This window comes from Dendrobium catenatum, unplaced genomic scaffold, assembly GCF_001605985.2.
Source record: "Dendrobium catenatum unplaced genomic scaffold, ASM160598v2 original_scaffold_224333, whole genome shotgun sequence".
In the NCBI taxonomy this organism is placed as follows: Eukaryota; Viridiplantae; Streptophyta; class Magnoliopsida; order Asparagales; family Orchidaceae; genus Dendrobium; species Dendrobium catenatum.
The window spans coordinates 39623-59786 of record NW_021542742.1 but is presented as its reverse complement, the minus strand read 5'-3'; the positions used below and the strand labels follow the sequence as shown (position 1 = coordinate 59786).

Below are 20164 nucleotides of genomic sequence, written 5' to 3'. Positions count from 1 at the left end.
ATCAAACTTTAGCCAACATTTAAATGGCTTCCAAAGAAAGAAAACCGCTAGTTTAATCAAAAGTTTTCCCAAATCAAACTTGGGATGTAATTAACCATAGGGGCTTGCCCCTATGGGATGTCTGTACCCCAGAAATAAATAAACCCCACTCAAGCAAACATTGAGTAGGGGAATCTCTGTTAAATAATTGTAAATTTTATTATTGAGCCCATAAGAAAATGATATTTTTACCCTCCGCGGTAATATATCGTATTCTTATGTCGTGCCCGATTATAAAATATGCAATCCGTTTGAGGATACAAAAATTCTCCAACAGTAAATCTAAAAAAACTTAGTTATAAAGTATTAGAAATGATTTTTTATTATATTTAAATAAATGAGAATTTCACTTTTAATAAGGCATACCGGGGAAAAGATTCATGTAATCGGCCCCACATAGAAGGATAAAGACTTGATGTTGTTGTTGTTGTTGTTGAAGCCTTTACAAATGTGGGATTTAGTCATGTTACATCTTTTTAAAAAAGTATTATAAGCTTACGCAAGCAGAAATCCAACAATGATATAAGGCTGCAAGCTCACACAACTAGGCTCGTTGATAGAACTTTGTACTTAAAACTACATAAACAATAGTATTGAAGCGCACAAGTGATGTAACACTAAAAAGCAATTAAATAAGTCTAGTAAGGTTAAGCATGTCAAAAAACAACAACAATGTAAGGGGGATACCCAATTGAGTTATGCGAAAAATCGAAATAGCAACTAATTTTGGTTTAACTTAGTTTATTAAGGTATATTTAGAAAATAAAATTTTATATTCTAATTTTTTACCAAATTTTTATTAGTCTTTAAGTTAATTGATTTTTTATTTAATTCTAAACATAGATTTATTTAGTTAATAATATTTAATTTTTATCAATATAATAATTTATTTTCTATTTTTTAATGGATAATATAAATATATTAATTTGTTTTATTAATTACTCAATCATTCCTTAATATTGAGAATTATATCAAGCATTAATATTTTTTGTATGATTAAGATATTAATAAAACTATGTGATTAAGATATAAATATATATGATTTTTCTGTAGGTGATCATGTCTCAAAAAAGAGATAAATAATCATGATTATAAAATATTTGTTTATAGGTGATGCTTAAAATCCCCAAAGAAGCATAGACAACAGGGTATAAATTGGTTTGATACTCTAAGAGCCAGGCAAATATGTTATAGTTTTTTTCATAAATAAATTGCTTTATAACCTCATCTTATTTTACAGGCTCGAGTCTTTTACATTTTAAAATGTAATTAATAGACTTAAAAATTTGTTTTGACCTAGGGGGTAAAATTACATAAGTGGTGAATAAGAAGGATGAACCTCCTAAGTGAAATCTTGGATGCACCAAAAGCCCAAGCTTGATGGCTCGCAAGTAAAGTCTGTAATTATTATTGTGTTATAGAAGGCAGGAAACTCAGCTGCAATTCTTATTGTATTCCTTAAATTGTAATAATTGGACTAGACTTTACTTTTTTGTGATTGATTTATACACGTGATGAATTGTTACTTTGAGTGCACAGCAGAAATGCATATTTTTTCTAGGCTTCTTCACTTGTTTTGAGTGAAGTTACTTGGACTTATTATGCGGTAGGTTTTAAGGACGAATTTAATTTTTCTGCCAATTAACATGCAAGTAATCTAAAATCAATCATAGGATAACTAATTTCTATCATAGCATGGCTCATTCTAATGAGTTAAATTTTTAAAATAAAATAATCATGTATGGCCAATGTCTCATATAGAAAGCTCTCACAATAAAGATAAGATAACAAATAAATCTGCATTCAATGAGTAAGCATTTGCATACCCACATGATCAAACATATTAGCCCAAAAGTCAAGTTATAAACTCTATCATCTAAATTAAAACAGTCTACCCCATCCTTCGTATGCATGGAGATCGAATGTCATAGTTTTAAAAGTGTTTAGGTGAGTTAGTTGGTGGCCCTTTCCAAGGAGGGTAGTAAGTTCAGAGGTCGGACTCACTTAGCCTCAGGTGAGGTGTAAGTTTGTAAGTCCCTTGCATTTTGTTAGGCATAGGTTTCAAGTATTACACCTCAGTAATCTTTATCTTAGATCTAGAATCGAAGGTTGATGTCAACTCCATTCATCTCATAAACCCTCACATTTTGGACATTTTCTTCAACATATATTGTTGAAATATAAACTCTAACTTTCTAAATTAAATTGATCAACTCAAACAAAAATCAAATTTTTAAATGTAAAGTCCAAAATAAGACGGCTTAATTACCTCTGAATTTCTCAGAATCAAGTGCTCCGATATTTTTCTCCCTTTGGCTTCCATTCTTAAAAATCTTATTTAAATTTGATCACATCTTCCTTGAAATTCTCAAAGACAATTTTTTAATAAGAATTTCTCAAACTCAAAAATAAAAAATTTAATCAATATTTTAAGGGCTATAAAGAAACAACTACTTTAATTAAAAGTATTCTCAAAGAATAAATACTTAAGATATAATTAACAAAAGGGGCATGCCCCTACGGGGCATATGTATCCCAGAATAAAATAAATCATATTCAACCAAATATTAAATAAGGGAAAATCTTTATTAAAATATAAAATTGTGAGTTTTATTATTGAGATCATAGCAAAATAATATTTTTATCCTCGAGGATAATATATTATTTTTTATGTCGTGCTCGATCACAAAATATCTCAATCCGTCGATGATGATACAAAAAATTTCACCAACAAATTCCCACCTAAGTTTATTAATTGCCATTGGGTGGGTCAATGTGTGGAAAACCCAAAATTTGCTCTTATTATAAATGGAATTAAGACGGATTAATTTAAGCCAGTGTACGGATGTCGTCAAGGGTGTTCTATGTCCCCATATTTGTTCATACTATGTTTTGAATTGCTCTCCAAGGCTTTACACCATAAAGGACAGCAATTGGATGTGTCAGTTGTGAACAATGTTAAACGAATTTCACATCACTATATGTGGATGACATTTTATTGTTTGTTGAAGCTCTGATGAAGATAGTTAAACTTATTAGCTCTATCCTCAATAAGTACAGTAGCTGGACTGGCCAACGAATAAATAAAATGAAATCTTCTACCATGTTTAACAAAGTCACGGTGAAAAGGAAGCAAAGATTGGTCCCTAAGTTCTGTGGATTTAAGAAGGTTGAGGAACTACTTGGGAGTTTGTCTAACCATGCGCAAACTCACTACTACTGCTGATTTTTCTATTCTAGTGCAAAGAGTACAGACCAAGGTGAATACATGGGGTCGTCGCCACCTTTCATTAGTAGGTCAAACCATACTTATTAAAACTTCTTTGTTGGCTATTCCAATGTATATTATGACTCATGTTGATGTCCTTAAAGGGGTGCTTCTTCAAATTGAGCAAATTTGTCGTCCGTTTTTGTGGCAAAAAGACCCAACACACTGAGGGATGAATTTTATCTCTCGGTAAAATGTTACGCTCCCATTACGCCTAGGTAGGCTTGGGTTCTACTCTTTGGTTCAATGGTGTAGTCCCCTCAGAGCTCTGCTTGCTTGGAATTTCAAATCAAACATTGATTCATTATTAAACAGAAAATTGGCTGCAAAATATGGCAAGGACAATTGGGATATTATAGCTAGGCGGAATAGCTCACAAGCTTGGAGGATTCTATGTGATGACGCTAGCTCACTTCAGTCTATCCTGAAATGGAAAATTGCTAATGGGAAGAGAAGGTTAGTATTATTTTCCAAGTGTGGATCTCCGATTTGACATTAATTAAATGGCCCACTATGAGAATGTTAGCATTATAGTCAACTGTCGCAAGCTAAAGGCAGTTATTTAGGTGTTTGGGTCGGGGACATCTACTTTCAGCAATTCAATAATTTTAACCAACTTATATGTTAGTTCCAGAAGATAACAAAGAAGAATACTGCCAAGGGTAGAGTGTACTTCCATATGATGTATCAGGTTTGGAGAAGCCGAAACTCTAAAAGCATGGTGAACCATTTGCAACACCGTCAATTACTACGGCCACAGTTCTTGCATCTTTGACTTGCTCTCACATTTATCCTTAGAGAAATGGACCATCATTCAACCTTGCAGGTCGATTTCTTCTAGAGGTTGGTGCCCTCCAACTCAAAGATGGATCAAAATACATATAGATGGAGCTTGCTTTTCTTCTCTTAATGTGAGAACGGGTGCTGATTTTTGCAATGATAAAGGAGATTTTATTCTTGCAACTGGGACAAACTTGAAGCATTGGGATGCTACTTAAGTTGAGATTTTAGTCATTATCCCTCTCCAAAGTCTTATTGAGAACTCGATGTATGAAGTTAAAGGAATTATAATTTAGGGTGAAAACACCAATGTTATTTGATTGTTCCAATAATTCATGAAGGGTGCTAATTGGCGACGGGATGCTCAAACTGGAGTTGATCTTGCCTTTCTCACCAATTTTCATCAAGTCATTTTTCATTTTATACATAGGTATTGTAATAAAGTAGCTAATTTTTATGTAAGAGCTGCTTAAGAGAATTCCTTTGTTTGGAAGGGTACTGATGCTATAAACCTTCCCCTAGCTTTCTTAAATTAGCTATGTGTTGATAATATTGGTCACAATCATACTTAGTTGCTTGAGTGTTGTTTTCTTAGTTAACGCAGTGCAAACATTAAAAAAAAAACAAGCGAAGAGGATGATCCAATCTACAATCAAGTTCAGAGATCAAAAACAATTGTGGGCTCCAAAAATTCGGCCCCGGCCTCCCCGTTGCTTTTCGAGGGAGTTTTAACGGATTAAGTTTCGGGGTAATTTTTGGGAAGGCAGACTGAGTTTGTAGATAAGCCACTACCCAGAGATCTCGCCCTCGTTTTGCGAGGACTATATGATATGAGTTCTGGTTTCCTATAGGCGCAAACAATTTTAATTAATTACCCCTCCCGATCACGAGAGAGAACTTTGGATTAAGACTAGTTGTCAATCAGATACGTAGAAATATATGTTATCTAACATATAGTAGCAGCATGAGTTTGTGTTGAAATTTTTTATATTTAAAATAAAAATTTCACCATCTTGCACTTAAAGCTGATGGAAGGGGAATAGATGATGGACCCGATCAAGATCCCAGGGTTCTGTCGTCCCGAGCTATCGTAGTCCTTGATCTACTTAGTCAGAGGAGATAGTCGACCGAACCTGATAGAAGGATCCGTGTTAGCGGCCATGGGTTGCGTTGTCCAATAGTACCTTGTAGACCTAGGGTGGGTATTTGTCTAAGGGGACAAATTTTGATCCACCTTAGCTAACATAGAGCTTTATGTCATATCGATTATACCCTATTGATTCACATACCAAAGATATGATGTCATTGGGGAGCATACGGACTCTGGTCATAACCGTAATTTAGTGGTATCATTTGGCGGCGAACCACCATATTCAGAAGGCCCCAGTCATAACCGTTTACCTGCGGTGTCATTTGGCGTCAAAACAACCGGTTAGAGGATGCGTGACACATCCTTACTAGCAAGAGATAGTTTGAGAATGAATCCTAATGATATTTTCGACCAGACATTAACTCTTTGTGAGCTGAAGTAATATTCAGATTTGTCCACCTCGGCAAACCGTTGCGAATGATGGATGAATTTTCTTTAAGAGGATGATAATTTATTTCAATTTCAAATATTTAGATTTTGGAATAAATTTTAGAGTTTTAAATTTGAGATTTTTACATGTCTAACACCCAAAACATCTTTATTTATCTATCTCACACCTAAACTTTAATTTTTACTCCTTTACCACCGTAATGAGTTATCCCTAATCAAATATAACACTCTGTCTGCTCCGTCAAAACCAAGTCGCGAAAACAGCCTTTGGTGCACGGGAAACCTCTCTGATCAGCTCTCTCGTGTTGGCTTTGCGTGCTGGAAACATCTCCGAGCAGCAGTTCTTTATCGTTGTCTCTTCTCTGAATACAACCTTCAATTTGAGAAACAGAGCAGCTCTCCTTATCGCATTGCAGCTTCCCTTCAAGGCTCCTATAATCTCAATAGGTGAAGTAAACACTTATCCTCCATCGCCTTTTCTTCTTTGCATGATTATTGCCATTGTACGAAACTAAATATTCTTTTCATAGTTACGTCCTTCCACCATTCAGGTGGCATTATTGAATTTTTGAGATTTGGATATTTCTTTCAGAAGTTACATCCTTCATTTCAAAAGCCATGGTAGGTTATGGAATATGTATGTGCTTTGTAGCAATGGATAGAGAAAGCTCCTAAAGAAAATTTGCATCTTCCAATCCCCACTATTTCTATTGCAATTGAACTTACCATAAAGCAAGTTTTAGACAAAGTAAACAGTGAACATTCGCAAGAAACTCACGAACTAGCAGGAAACGCAAAACTTTAGGGCTTATTAGGAAGTAATTTACAAAGATATTATAAGGAGATTATATGGAGAAGAATAGGGAAGAGGAAAAGAGAAGAATGGGGAGATTTCACCTTGCTAAGGAAGGAGAGTAGGCGACTAGGGCAAGTCGGCGGTGTCGACTAGGGTTGGCGACCGATGGGAGAAAGAAGGAAATAGGGTAAGGCCCTTGGAATTTCTTGTGAAGAAACAACAAGGCGGAGGGTTTGTGCCTATCGGGAGGGTTTTGACGTAGTGGAAGACGGAATAGTGACGAAATGTTATTTTAGAAATCAAAATAAGTTTTAGGTGGTATGAGTGTAAATAAATAAGTTTAGGTGTTAGAATGAGTAAATAAGGAACTTTTAAGTGTTAGTTATGTAAATTTCCCTTTAAATTTTTATGGTTGTTTTGAAACTTCATTGATTGAACCCTGTCAACTCTACCAACTTGTACGTTCCTATTGTCCGCTTGTTGGGATATTGTGGATCCGGTGACGTAGCGTTGTAGCTTATAAATTGAATTGTTCATTGCTTTGTACAAGTAGACTGTCGTGCACTACTTGTTACTTTCTGCATGTAGCTTATTGTGCACTAACTAATCTCCTTCTTTGGCTTGTAGGAGCATGCACTTGTTGAAGGTATTCTTTATTTGCTCGAGGATAGCACTTTAAGGGCATGATAGGCCCATTACGGTAGTTCATAGGTATTTGCATTTGTTGCATGTTGTCCTCCCTTACTTGCAATGGATCGATGTATTTGCTGACCATTTGAATGGTAGTTAATCGTAGGGGGTGATGTGTCATTCACAATCTGTTGCTCACCACTTATATATTCTTATTACTGTACATATGATGCATCTTCTATTGTTTCCAGCAAGCGCTTGTATTTGCTACAATCTTCTACGTTGGTGATATATTCACCAGTATTGCTCGCACATAGGATCACTTCGCTTATATGCAAGATACAACGTATGTTGCATTTTCACTTGTTATATGTTCTTCATGCTTCATTCACGAGTGTCCTTATCAGTTCCATTGCTTGTGAGCATTTCTATTTTAACATACAAGTAGGTGGTTGTATGCATGAGCAATCTTTTATCATTGCCTGTAGGCACTATACATATCCTTTGTATTGGACCAATGTTTCATGCAAATTGATCTCACAAGGAGATTGATGCGTTGGTTTATATGTTGGCTAACGTTAACTGTAGGAGGACCACATCCCATTTTAAGCTTAATATCTCTTTAGTAGAGTAGCGTAATCATCAAAAAATCTTTCTTCCCGCTGCTCATGAGTCACTTGATTTTGCTTGCAAGTGACATGTTGTATGCATATCTATATACATAGGGAACTAGTCATCATTGCAATGAATCGTCGGGTGAGTTATACCCATCAATAGTTCCTTCATACATGTTGATTGATGAACGGCTGCGTTTGCCATCAAACTTCTTATTCTTATACACATTGATCAGTGAATTGCTGCATTTTCTTGTGTATCAATTTTCAGTGTTCTTTAATACATGTTGAATTGCACATTTCATGTTTGAAAGTTTGCTCATTGCAAGTCCTTATACATGCTCGTAGGAGAATTGTTACATTCATTGCATGCTCCTTGTAGTAACTTGTAGGCAGATTGTTGTACACGTTACAAATTCTATATTCATTCATTTTGCATATTAACTTTTGCATTCATACGAGACCAATGCGTATGCTTGCATATTGCCCAACATTAACTGTAGGAACACCACCACATTTGTCGTATACTTCCCACACTTTGTCCATAAGCATAGCATGTAGGAGGCTTTATTGTCCGTAGGCAAGTTAGCATGCTCATTTGTATGTTGAATTTTAGGCACCTATTGCGCTTATCTACAAGCTAGCTTGACATCAATTATTCGTCACATTTCCTTATGATTTACGACATGACTTATAACACCGTGCTATTGCTAATTGGCATTTACATGAAGACTTTCGGTCTTTATGGGAAACTTCATGTCATTGATCTTTGTCACTTGCTGGAGTCTAGTGTATTTGTTTACACCTGAGTAACATTAACTGTGTCTGAGCTTCTACAGTCATCACAAGTTTCCTTCTTCATACAAGTGCATTATTGTATTTACCCAAGCATTGTGTTCTTGTATTTTGATTGCAAGCATATTGCTGCACTTTCCAATTGATCTTTGCTTGCGGATAGATCACATTCGTTGCCCTTAATTACAAGCAGGTTAGGCTGAAATGTGCAAGCTCTTTATTTGATTACTGATGCACTCGAGTGCACTTGAATGCTTAAAGTTATTTCTTGATCTTGACATTTTTATTCTCATTCAAGCATTTATTAAATTGGAATTCAATTTCTTGTAATTTAATTCAAGTCCCATGTAGTCAATTTGTAAGTCTTTGCTTGAGTTCAAGTTGTTCATATCATGTCGACCTAATATAAAAATCAAGTTCAAATTCGAGCTCATTTCATTTAGGTTAAAGTCTTGGTTAGTCATTTAAGTTATGAAACATGTTCCCTGCTGTCCAAAATCATGCCCCTGCATTTGCTCTAAATTTCTACAGTCTCTCAGCATCTCCCCTGTTTAGGAGAAACTACAAGAGTGGGCCTTCCCACCACGCTAATAAAAGCATGTATGGTAGATGTCCGTAGACATCGCGGTCGTAGTCTTCATTCCTACCACGCTAATAAAGACGTGGGGTCTTCAAAATTACATGTTTTACAAGACAGCTAGCTTTCCCCTGCTCGAGATTTGGTGTGCAGGGATCAACAACAACAAACAATTTTGGCAAGCTTGATTTGGTAGATGTCAAAATATGGATTTCAAGCTATGAGCAATAACTCTCCTGATGACAATGGCATTCTTGATTTGGTAGATGTCAAAATATAGACCTACTTATATCCTCTTTGATAGACATATTCTTACAACATAAAGCTACGATGATCCAATGTATTTTATTTGCTTTTACATGGACAATTCTTTGTAACAGCATGTTCTTGTAGCACCTTGATTGGATTCTAATAAAATTTTATTATCTTAAAAAAACAAGATTGTGTGTACCATATTTTGCATCAGAAGACTATAATGGGAGAGTAGCCTGCAAAAGTATTTTTCCAGCATATTTGGAAGCAATTTGGGTTGCCTTCATCCATTATTTTTAATAGGATGGCAAGCTTCTAAGTTATAGAAGACCACTTAGGATTTGATGGACACCAACTTGAACTTATAATCACAGAGGAATGGACAGATATATGTGGTGAATCAGACAATTATCTATAATTGTGAAGCTACACTTCACAACAACCAAAGACTTGTGATTAATTCCTCCATAAATATAGTTTGCCTTCAATTGCAACATCCATGGGTCGATATAAAAGTCACTATTGGAGGTGCATTTGGCGTACCTTCCTCGTAGAACTTTTTATCTAGAGATTTTAATTGACACTAAGAATAATGATACTGGCAAAGAGTAGAAGTTGCAGCAAGCACAACAATTCTTGGAGGGAATTCATATGATCCACTCCGAAGATGAAAAAAAAATTAGAAGAAGACACGTGAGAGGTACAAAACTGGCCATGTCGAATGCACTTTCCAGGAAGATGATCTAATTTGGCTGCACAAGGAAAGAAAAAATTGAAAGACCAAGGACAATAGATCAAGACTATTTGTTATAATCCATCATAAATACTACAAAAAAATTAATGAAAATGCATTCTGCTTAGACTTATCTTCTTAAATGAGAATTTAATTTATCATCACTGAAGAGCAATGTTTAAAATTGCGTATTCGGGTATTAAGGCGTTTTTTTTATTCGTGAGGCGAGGCGTAAGCCTCAAGGCGTTTTGAGGCGTAAGCCTCAAAATCAAAAGATTGCGTAAACATAAAATGATAATTTTTTTATATACTAATGAATGAATAATTAACACTGTCGTTGCCAGGTCCCAAGTCCTTGATGAGAAAAGTGGAGGGTTGCGTTAGGTAGTCGACAGCCAGCGTAAAACTTGTCGAACAATAATGACATGAATCCTTTAAGAAATTGTGTTAATGCTAGGGCGTCCCCTGGAAGCGACGCGCTGTATGGCCTGAATACAGTGACAAGTGTGCAAGGGCCGCTGCACCGGCGCCCGGGTGCAGTGTTAAATAGGCAAGGGTTCCCACATCAAGGACGGATGTGGGCAAAGAAGCTAGTCCATGAAACTAAAATTAGGATCGAAACTTGGAATATTAGTTTCCCTTAGAGGAAAAAATAATGGAATTAATAGATATTATGATTCATAGGAAGTTAAATATTTTGTGCATTCAAGAAACTAAATGGGTTGGAGATAAGGCTAAGGAAATTGATAGTTTAGGATTTAAACTTTTGGTATTCAGGTAGGAGTCATACTAGAAATGGTGTAGGTGTTATTATAGATAAGAGTTTAAAGGATAATGTTATAAAAATTAATATGATTGGATATAGAATTATAACTTTAAAGATTGTTGTTGATGATAAGATTGTTAATATTATAAGTGCTTATGCTCCTCAAGTAGGTTTGAATATGAGTTCTAAATTAAATTTTTGGAATGACTTAGAAGAATTAATACAAAATATACCTCTTGAAGAAAGAGTTTTTATTGGAGGAGATCTAAATAGGACATGTTAGTAGAGAGGTAAGATGATTTTAAAAGCATTCATGGTGGCCATGGATTTGAACGACGAAATGAAGATGGCAAGACCATATTGGATTTTTGTTTAGCTTATGATTTTTTAATTGCTAATACCTTATTTAAGAAAAGAATGAGCATCTCATCACTTATAAAAATGGATATAATACAACCTAGATTGACTATTTTCTTATTAGAAAATTAAATCGTTTAGATTGCAAAGATTGTAAAGTTATTCCGAGTGAAAATTTATGTACCCAACATCGATTATTAGTTTTGGACTTTAAGATAAAGGGCATAAATTAAAAATAAAGTAAAACAATTTTCTAGGATTAATGGGGGCATTTAAAGAATTATAAACAAAAATATTTTTGGAAATAAAATTTTAGATCTTAAAATTTTGTCTGTGCATGAAGATGCTAATATTATGTGAGATAAAGTGGCTAGTGATATTAAAAATATTGTAAAAGATGTCCTTGGAGTATCAAAGGGAAAAGCTCCCAATAGTAAAAATAGTTGGTGGTGGAATCCTAATGTGCAAGAAAAAAATTAAAAATAAGAAGCTTTGTTATAAAAATTGGTTTAATTTAAAAATTCTGATAATTGGGAAATATAAAAGTGACTCGTAAGGATGCTAAGAAAGCAATATGTGATGCAAAAGGCATTAGCTTTTAGTGATTTATATAATAGATTAGATACCAAAGAGGGAGAAAGATATATGTATAAGTTAGCCAAACAAAGAGATAGGAGTAGTAAGGATTAAGTTCAAGTAAAGTGTATTAAAGATGAAGATCAAAAAATATATTTTCTTAGAATATATATTAACAAAGATGGATGAGATATTTTGCTAAACTTTTTAATGAAGATTGTGAAAATAAGATTGACTATAGTGACCTTAGCACCCTAAATGAAAATAAAGATTTATTGTTTTTATCGGCGTATTAGTAAAATTGAAAGTTAGAGAGGCTTTAAAGAAAAAAATGAAGGGTGGAAAAGCTGTTGGACCTGATGATATTCCAATAGAGGTGTGGAAATGCTTAGAAGATGAAGGAATTTCATGGCTTACTAAACTTTTTAATACTATTTGAAGACTAAGAAGATGCCAGATGAGTGGAGAATGAGTGTGTTAATTCTTATTTTTAAGAATAAAGGTAATGTACAAGATTGTGCGAATAATAGAGGTATTAAGAAATGTGTCATACTTTAAAACTATGGAGCGAGTTTTGGAGCATAGGTTGCGGCGTGATACTAATGTTTCTCAAAATCAATTTGGATTCATCCGGGTAGGTCGACTATGGAAGCCATACATTTATTAAGAGGTTTGATGGAGAAATATAGAGAAAATAAGGAGGATCTACATATGATATTTATTGATTTAGAAAAAGCATATGATAAAGTTCCAAGAGAAGTGCTATGGAGAGTTCTTGAAAAGAAAGGAGTCAATAATGCTTATATACAAATCATTAAAGATATGTATGCAGGAGCTATTACTTGTGTTCAAACACAAGGTGGATTGACCAAGTATTTCCCTATTTCGGTTGGGTTACATCAAGGATCAGCCTTAAGCCCATATCTTTTTGCTTTAGTCATGGATGTTCTCACTAACATTTGCAAGAGGATGTACCTTGGTGTATGCTTTTTTGCTGATGATATTCTTCTTGTTGATAAGACTAGAGAGGTAGTTGAAGTAAAACTTGAATTATGAGGTCAACCTTAAAGTCTAAGGTTTCGCTTGAGTAGATCTAAAACGGAATATATGGAGTGTAATTTTAAAGTAATAGACCTAGTGAGGGATTGTGACTTTGGCGCGATCAAGTCATTAAAAAGAACACGTTTTAGATATCTTGGATCTATTGTTCAGAGTATGGTGAAATAGATGGGGATATTATCAGCAGAATTCAAGTTGGATGGTTGAAGTGAGGAATGCATAGGGCTTGTTATGTGATAGAAATGTACCCCTCAAACTTAAGGGAAAATTCTATAAGATGGTAGTGAGGCCTGCAATGCTTTATGGTGCCGAATGTTAGCCTTTAAAAGAGAAGCATAATACTAAGTTAAGTGTGGCAGAGATGAGGATGCTCAGGTGGATGAGTGGTTTACCCTTAGAGATAGGATACGAAATGAGCATATATACGTGAAAAGGTTGGAGTAGCTCCAGTAGAAGATAAGATTAGAGAAAGTCGCCTTAGATGGTTTGGACACATAAAACGGCGGCCTTGCGATGACCCGGTTAGGAGAGTAGAGGTATTAGATTTGACTTATGTTAAGAAATGTAGGGGTAGACCTAAAAAAACTTGGTTAAAAATATTAGGAATTGCCTTTCTTTATTAGATTAAACGAGAATTTGACTTTTAATAGGACACAATGGAGAAAAAGGATTCATGTAGCCGACCCCACGTAGTGGGATAAAGGCTTGATGTTGTTGTTGTTGTTGTACTAATGAATGAATAATATAAAACATAAAAAAACATAAGATATGAAGTAAAATCAAAATTATCCCAATAATAAGACAAATATGAAATATAGTTAAACTCAAAATTCTATCTTTCCCAAATCCCAATATTCTTTTCATTAACATATAATTCAAATTTCCAAAAATAAATAGCAATGACATATCACATAAGAACTCATAAGTCATCAGCACTGTCATCATTAAGGGGTTTTTCATTTGAATCATCAATATGATAACTGCCTCTTCCCCTTCTTCCTCTCCTATAGAGTCCAATATCGGGCATTTACTTCAAGATTTATGTAAGTTTTAATATATATAGCGTGAGGCGTAAGACTCTTGCCAGTGAGGCGAGGCGGGGCTCAAGGTGGGCCTCAATCAAGTTGAGGCGCAAGCCTCATTAAAAAAATTCTAGGCGTAAGCATCGAGGCGTTTTTTACTGGAATTGCGCAAAGGCGGGCCTCAAGGTGAGCCTCATATTGCGCAATTTTAAACCATGCTGAAGAGAATACGGAACTATTTAAGCCATCATCACTAGATGAAGAGGAGAATATGGAAGGGTGATTCCAACCATTAAGGATCTCAATATCAAACTTGGAGGCCCACTACAAGATGATTGTATTGTGGACATGAAAGTCACTTCAAAGCGAGATGGATTAGAAGAGACATTTAAGATACCCCAAAAAGCAACAGTCTTCAAAATAAGCCAAATTGCACTAAAATTAGACACTTCCCCCATTTGCTACTAGTCACGAGAAAGAATGAACCCAAATGAGGGAGTTGTGATCAAGGTGGATCTTCAAGTAGCCCTAAAGTTGGTGAGAAAATAGACCGATGAAAGTTAGCACAAGAACCAAGCAAGTTAGTCCCTTATGATCTATTATGGGTATGAACCACCTTGGATCTAAATCATCTATTTTTTATTGAATTATGTGTTCTTATTCTTTTCCTATATTTTAGGCTTATGAATAAGTTTTTGGTGCATTTAGGAAATAATTTAGACTTCAAATTTTAAGATATACCTTCTACTTGATTCATACAATTAGTTAGGATTTTTATTTTGATTTTTTATTATAAATAGATGATATTTATTGCAATGAATATCATATAACAATTCTAAAATTTCATATTTGAGTTTTCTCTCTCCTCATCGTCCCTCTCTCAACTAACAACTTCTATCTCAAGGACAATAGTTGTTGGGCTCTCTCTCTCTCTCTCTCAAATTTCTAAATAAACAGAGAGCTCTAGAGACGAGGAGGCCACCAAGCAACCAAATTATATTTAGAAAGTTAATGATTGACAAAAATCTGTAAAGAATAATAGTTTTACTACTTTGAAAGCAAATCAATGCTACTAAAGGCGAAATCATAACTGAGAACAAAACAAGAGAATAATTCCTCCACGTACTGGTCCATAATTTCCTATATCAAATACCCAGGACTCTAATGTCATTTTGGTTATTTAATTCCATGGATTTTGGAACATATTGGATATTAATGAATTCACTGAGTCATCAAAATATTTAGCTAAAACAATTGCCAGTAATCTTATAGGTGAAAAAAGAACCTCCTCATATTATCATACAAAAGCAACACTAAGAGATTTGGTGATTGATATGATGAAAAAGCAATGCCTTCCTCCAAATAATAAGTTTTAAATTTAGGATAAATTGAAATTGGTTAGAACCTCGTCTTTTTCAAAAATAATATTTTTTTTCCTAATTTGCATACTTTAACTTGGACTTCAGCTAAAACTCTCTAAGTATGTTGAAGTTACAATCTAAAGTTCACAACCTCATAAGAAAATCTATCTCCAAGGCCCCAACAAACTATTGTGCACTTTCTGCACTAGAGAATAAAGCTTTTTCTGATTTGGCTAGTTTGAAACCTCCATACTTTTCCAAGAACATCAGCTAAAACTCCCCAAAAACTTTAAAGTAACTATCTAGAGTTCACAATCTTATGAAAAATCTACCACCAAGGCCCTCCAACAACCTCAACCCCTCCAAAAACTTCAAAGAAAAACCACAACTTCACCACCGAATAACATACAAAGTTCACGTACAGTGGCTTGAATTATGAATTTAAGAAAGAAAAAGAAAACAAAATGCAGTATGAAACTGCCTGATGATCTACATATTGTTAAACTCGATGGTTTTAACTTTAAAAGGAGAGGAATCATAAAGGAAACTCAAAATAGCGTGCACCCCATTAATCCTAACAAAATGCCTATTACAGATTATCGTTCAGGCAAATGATGTTACGACCCTTTTTGAAGATAAACATTATAAACATAACATGCATGCCTCTTTTAATGAGTTAATTCAATGACTTTCTATTTCTTAGATTAAATATAAACTGGTTAAGCACAAGCCCCATTAATGTTATTTTTAACATATTATTTATATTTCAATTTTCTTTAAATAAAAAGTAATCCAAATTGAAAATCAAATATGTCGAAACCGCTAACTTCAAGTTTCAAATCAGAATAGAAACTCAAAAAATAATGAAAAACCTAGCTAGAGAAATCACGTTCAAAACCATGTAAGCTGCCGCAAGCAAGGGCGCGTGTCAAGGAAAACACAAACCCAGAATTCCAGCATGAGAATTTGAATTAACTAAATTAGTGAAGCTTATAAAATCAACTATTTGATGTTGCGCATCGCCTTTTGAGTGCGACGAAAACCCAATTCATTCCGAACCTTTTCGCCAATTCATATCATCCGTACTTGATTTGTTTACACCAGCACTTCCTTATATCGATCTCTGTGTTTAAGGAATTTAAATTATACAGTTTCTATTACCAAAGCTTGTACATGGCTTCGGGGGCGAGTGGATGACTAACCTGAATCAATTCATCCCCGGCAACGGCGCAAGGCGGTACCGATTCCTTGGTAAAAACCCTAATCTTCGCCCCGCTCTCCAGGCGGATTTTCTCGACGATCCTCCCACCTTTACCAAGGACACATCCCACGTGACTGCTTGGTGCCAGCAGCCTACAGGAAGCCGTTCCTTGGACCTCCCTGTCCCCGCCTTCCCCTTCCTCCCCCATCACTATCCGTTCAAAAACCCTAACAAGCGCCAGCTGGGCCGGCGAGGTCTCCTGTTCACTATCTACGAAACCCCCTTGCCTCCTCCGGCGTAGAATCGCAGCCGCCACGACGCGGACGATGCGCTCATCGGAACCAGCGACGGGATCTTCAATGAGGACCCGTACACCGGTCTCCTCTCGGATCTGGCGCACAACAGCACCGCCCTTGCCGATCACGCTCCCGGTTTTGTCTGAGGGGCAGAGGAGGCGGAAAACGGTCTCGTAGGCGGCAACGGACTTCGCAGGCGGGCATGAAGGTCCCTGGAGGCTCGTGAAGGCAGGTGCGTTGGAAGAGGAGAGGGAGGGATAGGTAGGTTCTCCGCCTCCAGAGGAAGCCGATGAATCATCGGGTCGCTTGCCCACGGCAGAGGAGCTTTCCTGCCTTTCCATGGCGCTCTCGCGCGCGCGCGCGCGCTCGCGCTCGCGCTCTCGGAACTCGCTCTCTCTAGTTGAATTTGGCCTCCTTTCACCCGATTGATCACAGATCAACACTTCATTTTAGGTGATATTAAAATTTTAATATTTCGTTATTTATCACTTATAAAAAATTTTAATATCAAATATACCATTCTTATATTTCATTCCTACGGATTATACCATACTATAAACTTTAATATTTCATTCCTCACACTCATATTTATTCTATGAGTTGTAGTTATAAAATATTAAAATTTTACATATTAGATATTCAATGGCATGATATAAAATAGTATGTGCGTAAATCCTCCAAAATAACCAGACCTAATAAGACCCACAAATATAACGGTGTTATTGTGTTGACTTGTGACAGGACATCCCAAAATTTAAATGTTCGAGATGTTTCAGAGTTATTCTAGTAAATCATACAACTATGGAGCTTCTAATTGGCTTAACTAAATAGAATAAAATATACTCATCTACAAATTTCTTTTTATTTATCATCAAAATGCATATATAGCATTTACACTATAGTATATGGTTACATAGATCATGGCAAAACACAAAATTAAAGAAAATATATATACAAACTCATACAAATCATATCATGAACTCAACTACTCAGCATGCTCTTTTTCTTTCCTCTGAGCTGAACAGATTGCATTATAGGTTGACATAAACACAGATCATCACATCACACCCACCAATTTAAATTCTCAAACAATTCATCTATTTTGCATTTAATTGAATGAAAAAGCAGTTCACAAGAAATATATTTGATTGAGCAAGATATTAATTGCATGAATATGAAATAAACCAGAATGTGTACTGAAAGTAAATAAGCAAGCTTTTCTTATAAATTATAATACACTAGAAAATAATATATTTATCTCGAGCCTTTATACCTCCCACCATAAACAAATATTAGATTTAAACTCTTATAACACCTTGTACAAGCATATTAGAAAATAGGTCCTTATAACTCTCAATGATTAGCACATATCATATATTCAAAAATTCAGACCCTTATGACTCCATGTGCATTAAACATCATGACAAAACTTTCATCATACATCAAATCTCCTTAGAGTCACAATTCAAGCATATAAGCAAATATATAATCACAATTCAACACATGAAATATAAATAAATTAGTTTACATAAATTTAGTATATTATATCAATGGCCTACAATTTCAACAACTAAGCAACAATTCAATATTTCAAAGAATCGTCAGATTACTTGGGGTTATTTAGAATATTATTTTGAAGTATTGTGTGCACTATAATATTATTTTCTGAGGGTCATAATTATTTTCTAATTAAATAAAAAAATGTACTATACAAATTACCTCATTGAACTTTTCCAAAAAGAATATCTAAATGTCCAAAATTACTAGCTCCACAATATATGAAAAGTTATAAGATGGAAGTTTTGCGAGTATAAAGTTACCCACAATTTTATGATATAAATTTATAAATTTAATCTGAAAAATTCTAAAATTTTCATATTTTTAAAAACTAAGATAGGTGAAATGTAACATATCTCTATTCAGATAACTTTTAGAATTAGGGTGACAACAAAAAATGGATTGGAGTCACCCAACCCCAGCTTTCTCTCTATAAAATTCCTCCTCTCTCTCTCTAACTGGCTACCTCAAAGGGAGAAGATTGATTTTAAAATAATGGAAATGGATATTTAATAAAAAAATAGCCTGTTATCATGGCTCCTAATATTAAACACCACAGTGCTCCTTATAGAAAGATGTTGTGCGACAGTGTCGCACCCTAGCACCGTAACACTGAATTTTTTGGCCAAAAGATGGAGAGTTCAATGATGCAATGCCTCCAATTCTAGCGCCACGATGCCCCGAGGGAAATTTTCATATTTCCAAATCATGTACATTTCTGGTCACTAGGCATTTGCAAGAGGATGTAACTTGATGTACATTTTTTTGCTGATGATATTCTTATTGTCGATAAGACTAGAGAGGAAGTTGAAGGTAAACTTAAATTATGGAGGTCAACCTTTGAGTCTAAATATTTTTGCTTAAGTAGATCTAAAATTGAATATATGGAATGTAATTTTAGTAGCAACAGACCTAGTGAGGGGATTGTTACTTTGGGCGATCAAGTCATTAATAAGAGTACACATTTTAGATATTTTGGATATATTGTTCAGAATGATGGTGAAATAGATTGGGATATTATCAGCAGAATTCAAGTTGGATGGTTGAAGTGGTGGAATGCTTTGGGCTTGTTGTGCGATAGAAAAATCCCCCTCAAACTTAAGCAAAAATTATATAATATGGTGGTGATACATGCAATGCTTTATGGTGTCGAATGTTAGCTATTAAAACATAAGCATAATACTAAGTTATAGCTATTAAAAGATAAGCATAATACTAAGTTAAGTGTTGTTTATATTAGCATGCTTAGGTGGATGAGTGGCTTTACCCATATAGATAGGATACAAAATGAGCATATACGTGAAAAAGGTTGGAGTAGCTGCAGTGGAAGAAAAGATTAGGGACAGTCGCCTTAGATGATTTTGCCACATTAAACGGATGCTTTCTGATGACCCTGTTAGGAAAGTTGAGGTATTAGATTTACTTATGTTAAGAAAGGTAGAGGTAAACTTAAAAATACTTGGTTAAAAAATATTAGAAATGATCTTTCTTTATTATATTTAAATGAGAATTTCATTGTTAACGGGACACAATGGCGAAAAAGGATTCATGTAGCCTACCCCACATAGTGGGACAAAGGCTTGTTGTTATTGTTGTTGTTGCAAATCATGTATGTATACCCTAGAGACTTTATAACAAATTTAGACATTCACATGCATGTAGAACATTCCCAAATACATGAAATGGGTATTAAATACAAAACTTTAGCGAGCTATTTTTAAAGTCAAGTATTTAAAGATGATCAGGTTTTCTGGGATTTAAGGATTTAAATTAAGGAAGCAATGCCTCTTACTTTTCTTCTCTTTTTTTGGAGACGCAGTTTGCGTATCTTTTTGACTTGGTGCACTACGTGCATTTCTTGATTTTTTGTGCATTCGCTCATCGTTTGATTTTTTGAACATTCGCTCATCTTTTGACTTTTGGCGATTTCGCTCATCTTTTGATT

The 20164-nt window shown here is 34.9% G+C and overlaps 1 protein-coding gene across 1 annotated transcript in view; it reads right to left on the bottom strand.

Moving 5' to 3' along the window:
* LOC110101452 (KH domain-containing protein HEN4-like) overlaps positions 1–17003 on the bottom strand; it is a gene marked incomplete at its 3' end in the record, with an annotated part of 57281 nt that extends 40278 nt beyond the window's left edge. Inside the window, exon 1 of the mRNA XM_020829360.1 lies at positions 16368–17003. Within this exon, the coding sequence (XP_020685019.1) occupies positions 16368–17003 (636 nt within the window). The remainder of the gene's footprint in view (positions 1–16367) is intronic.
* Between the last annotated feature and the right edge of the window lie 3161 nt (positions 17004–20164).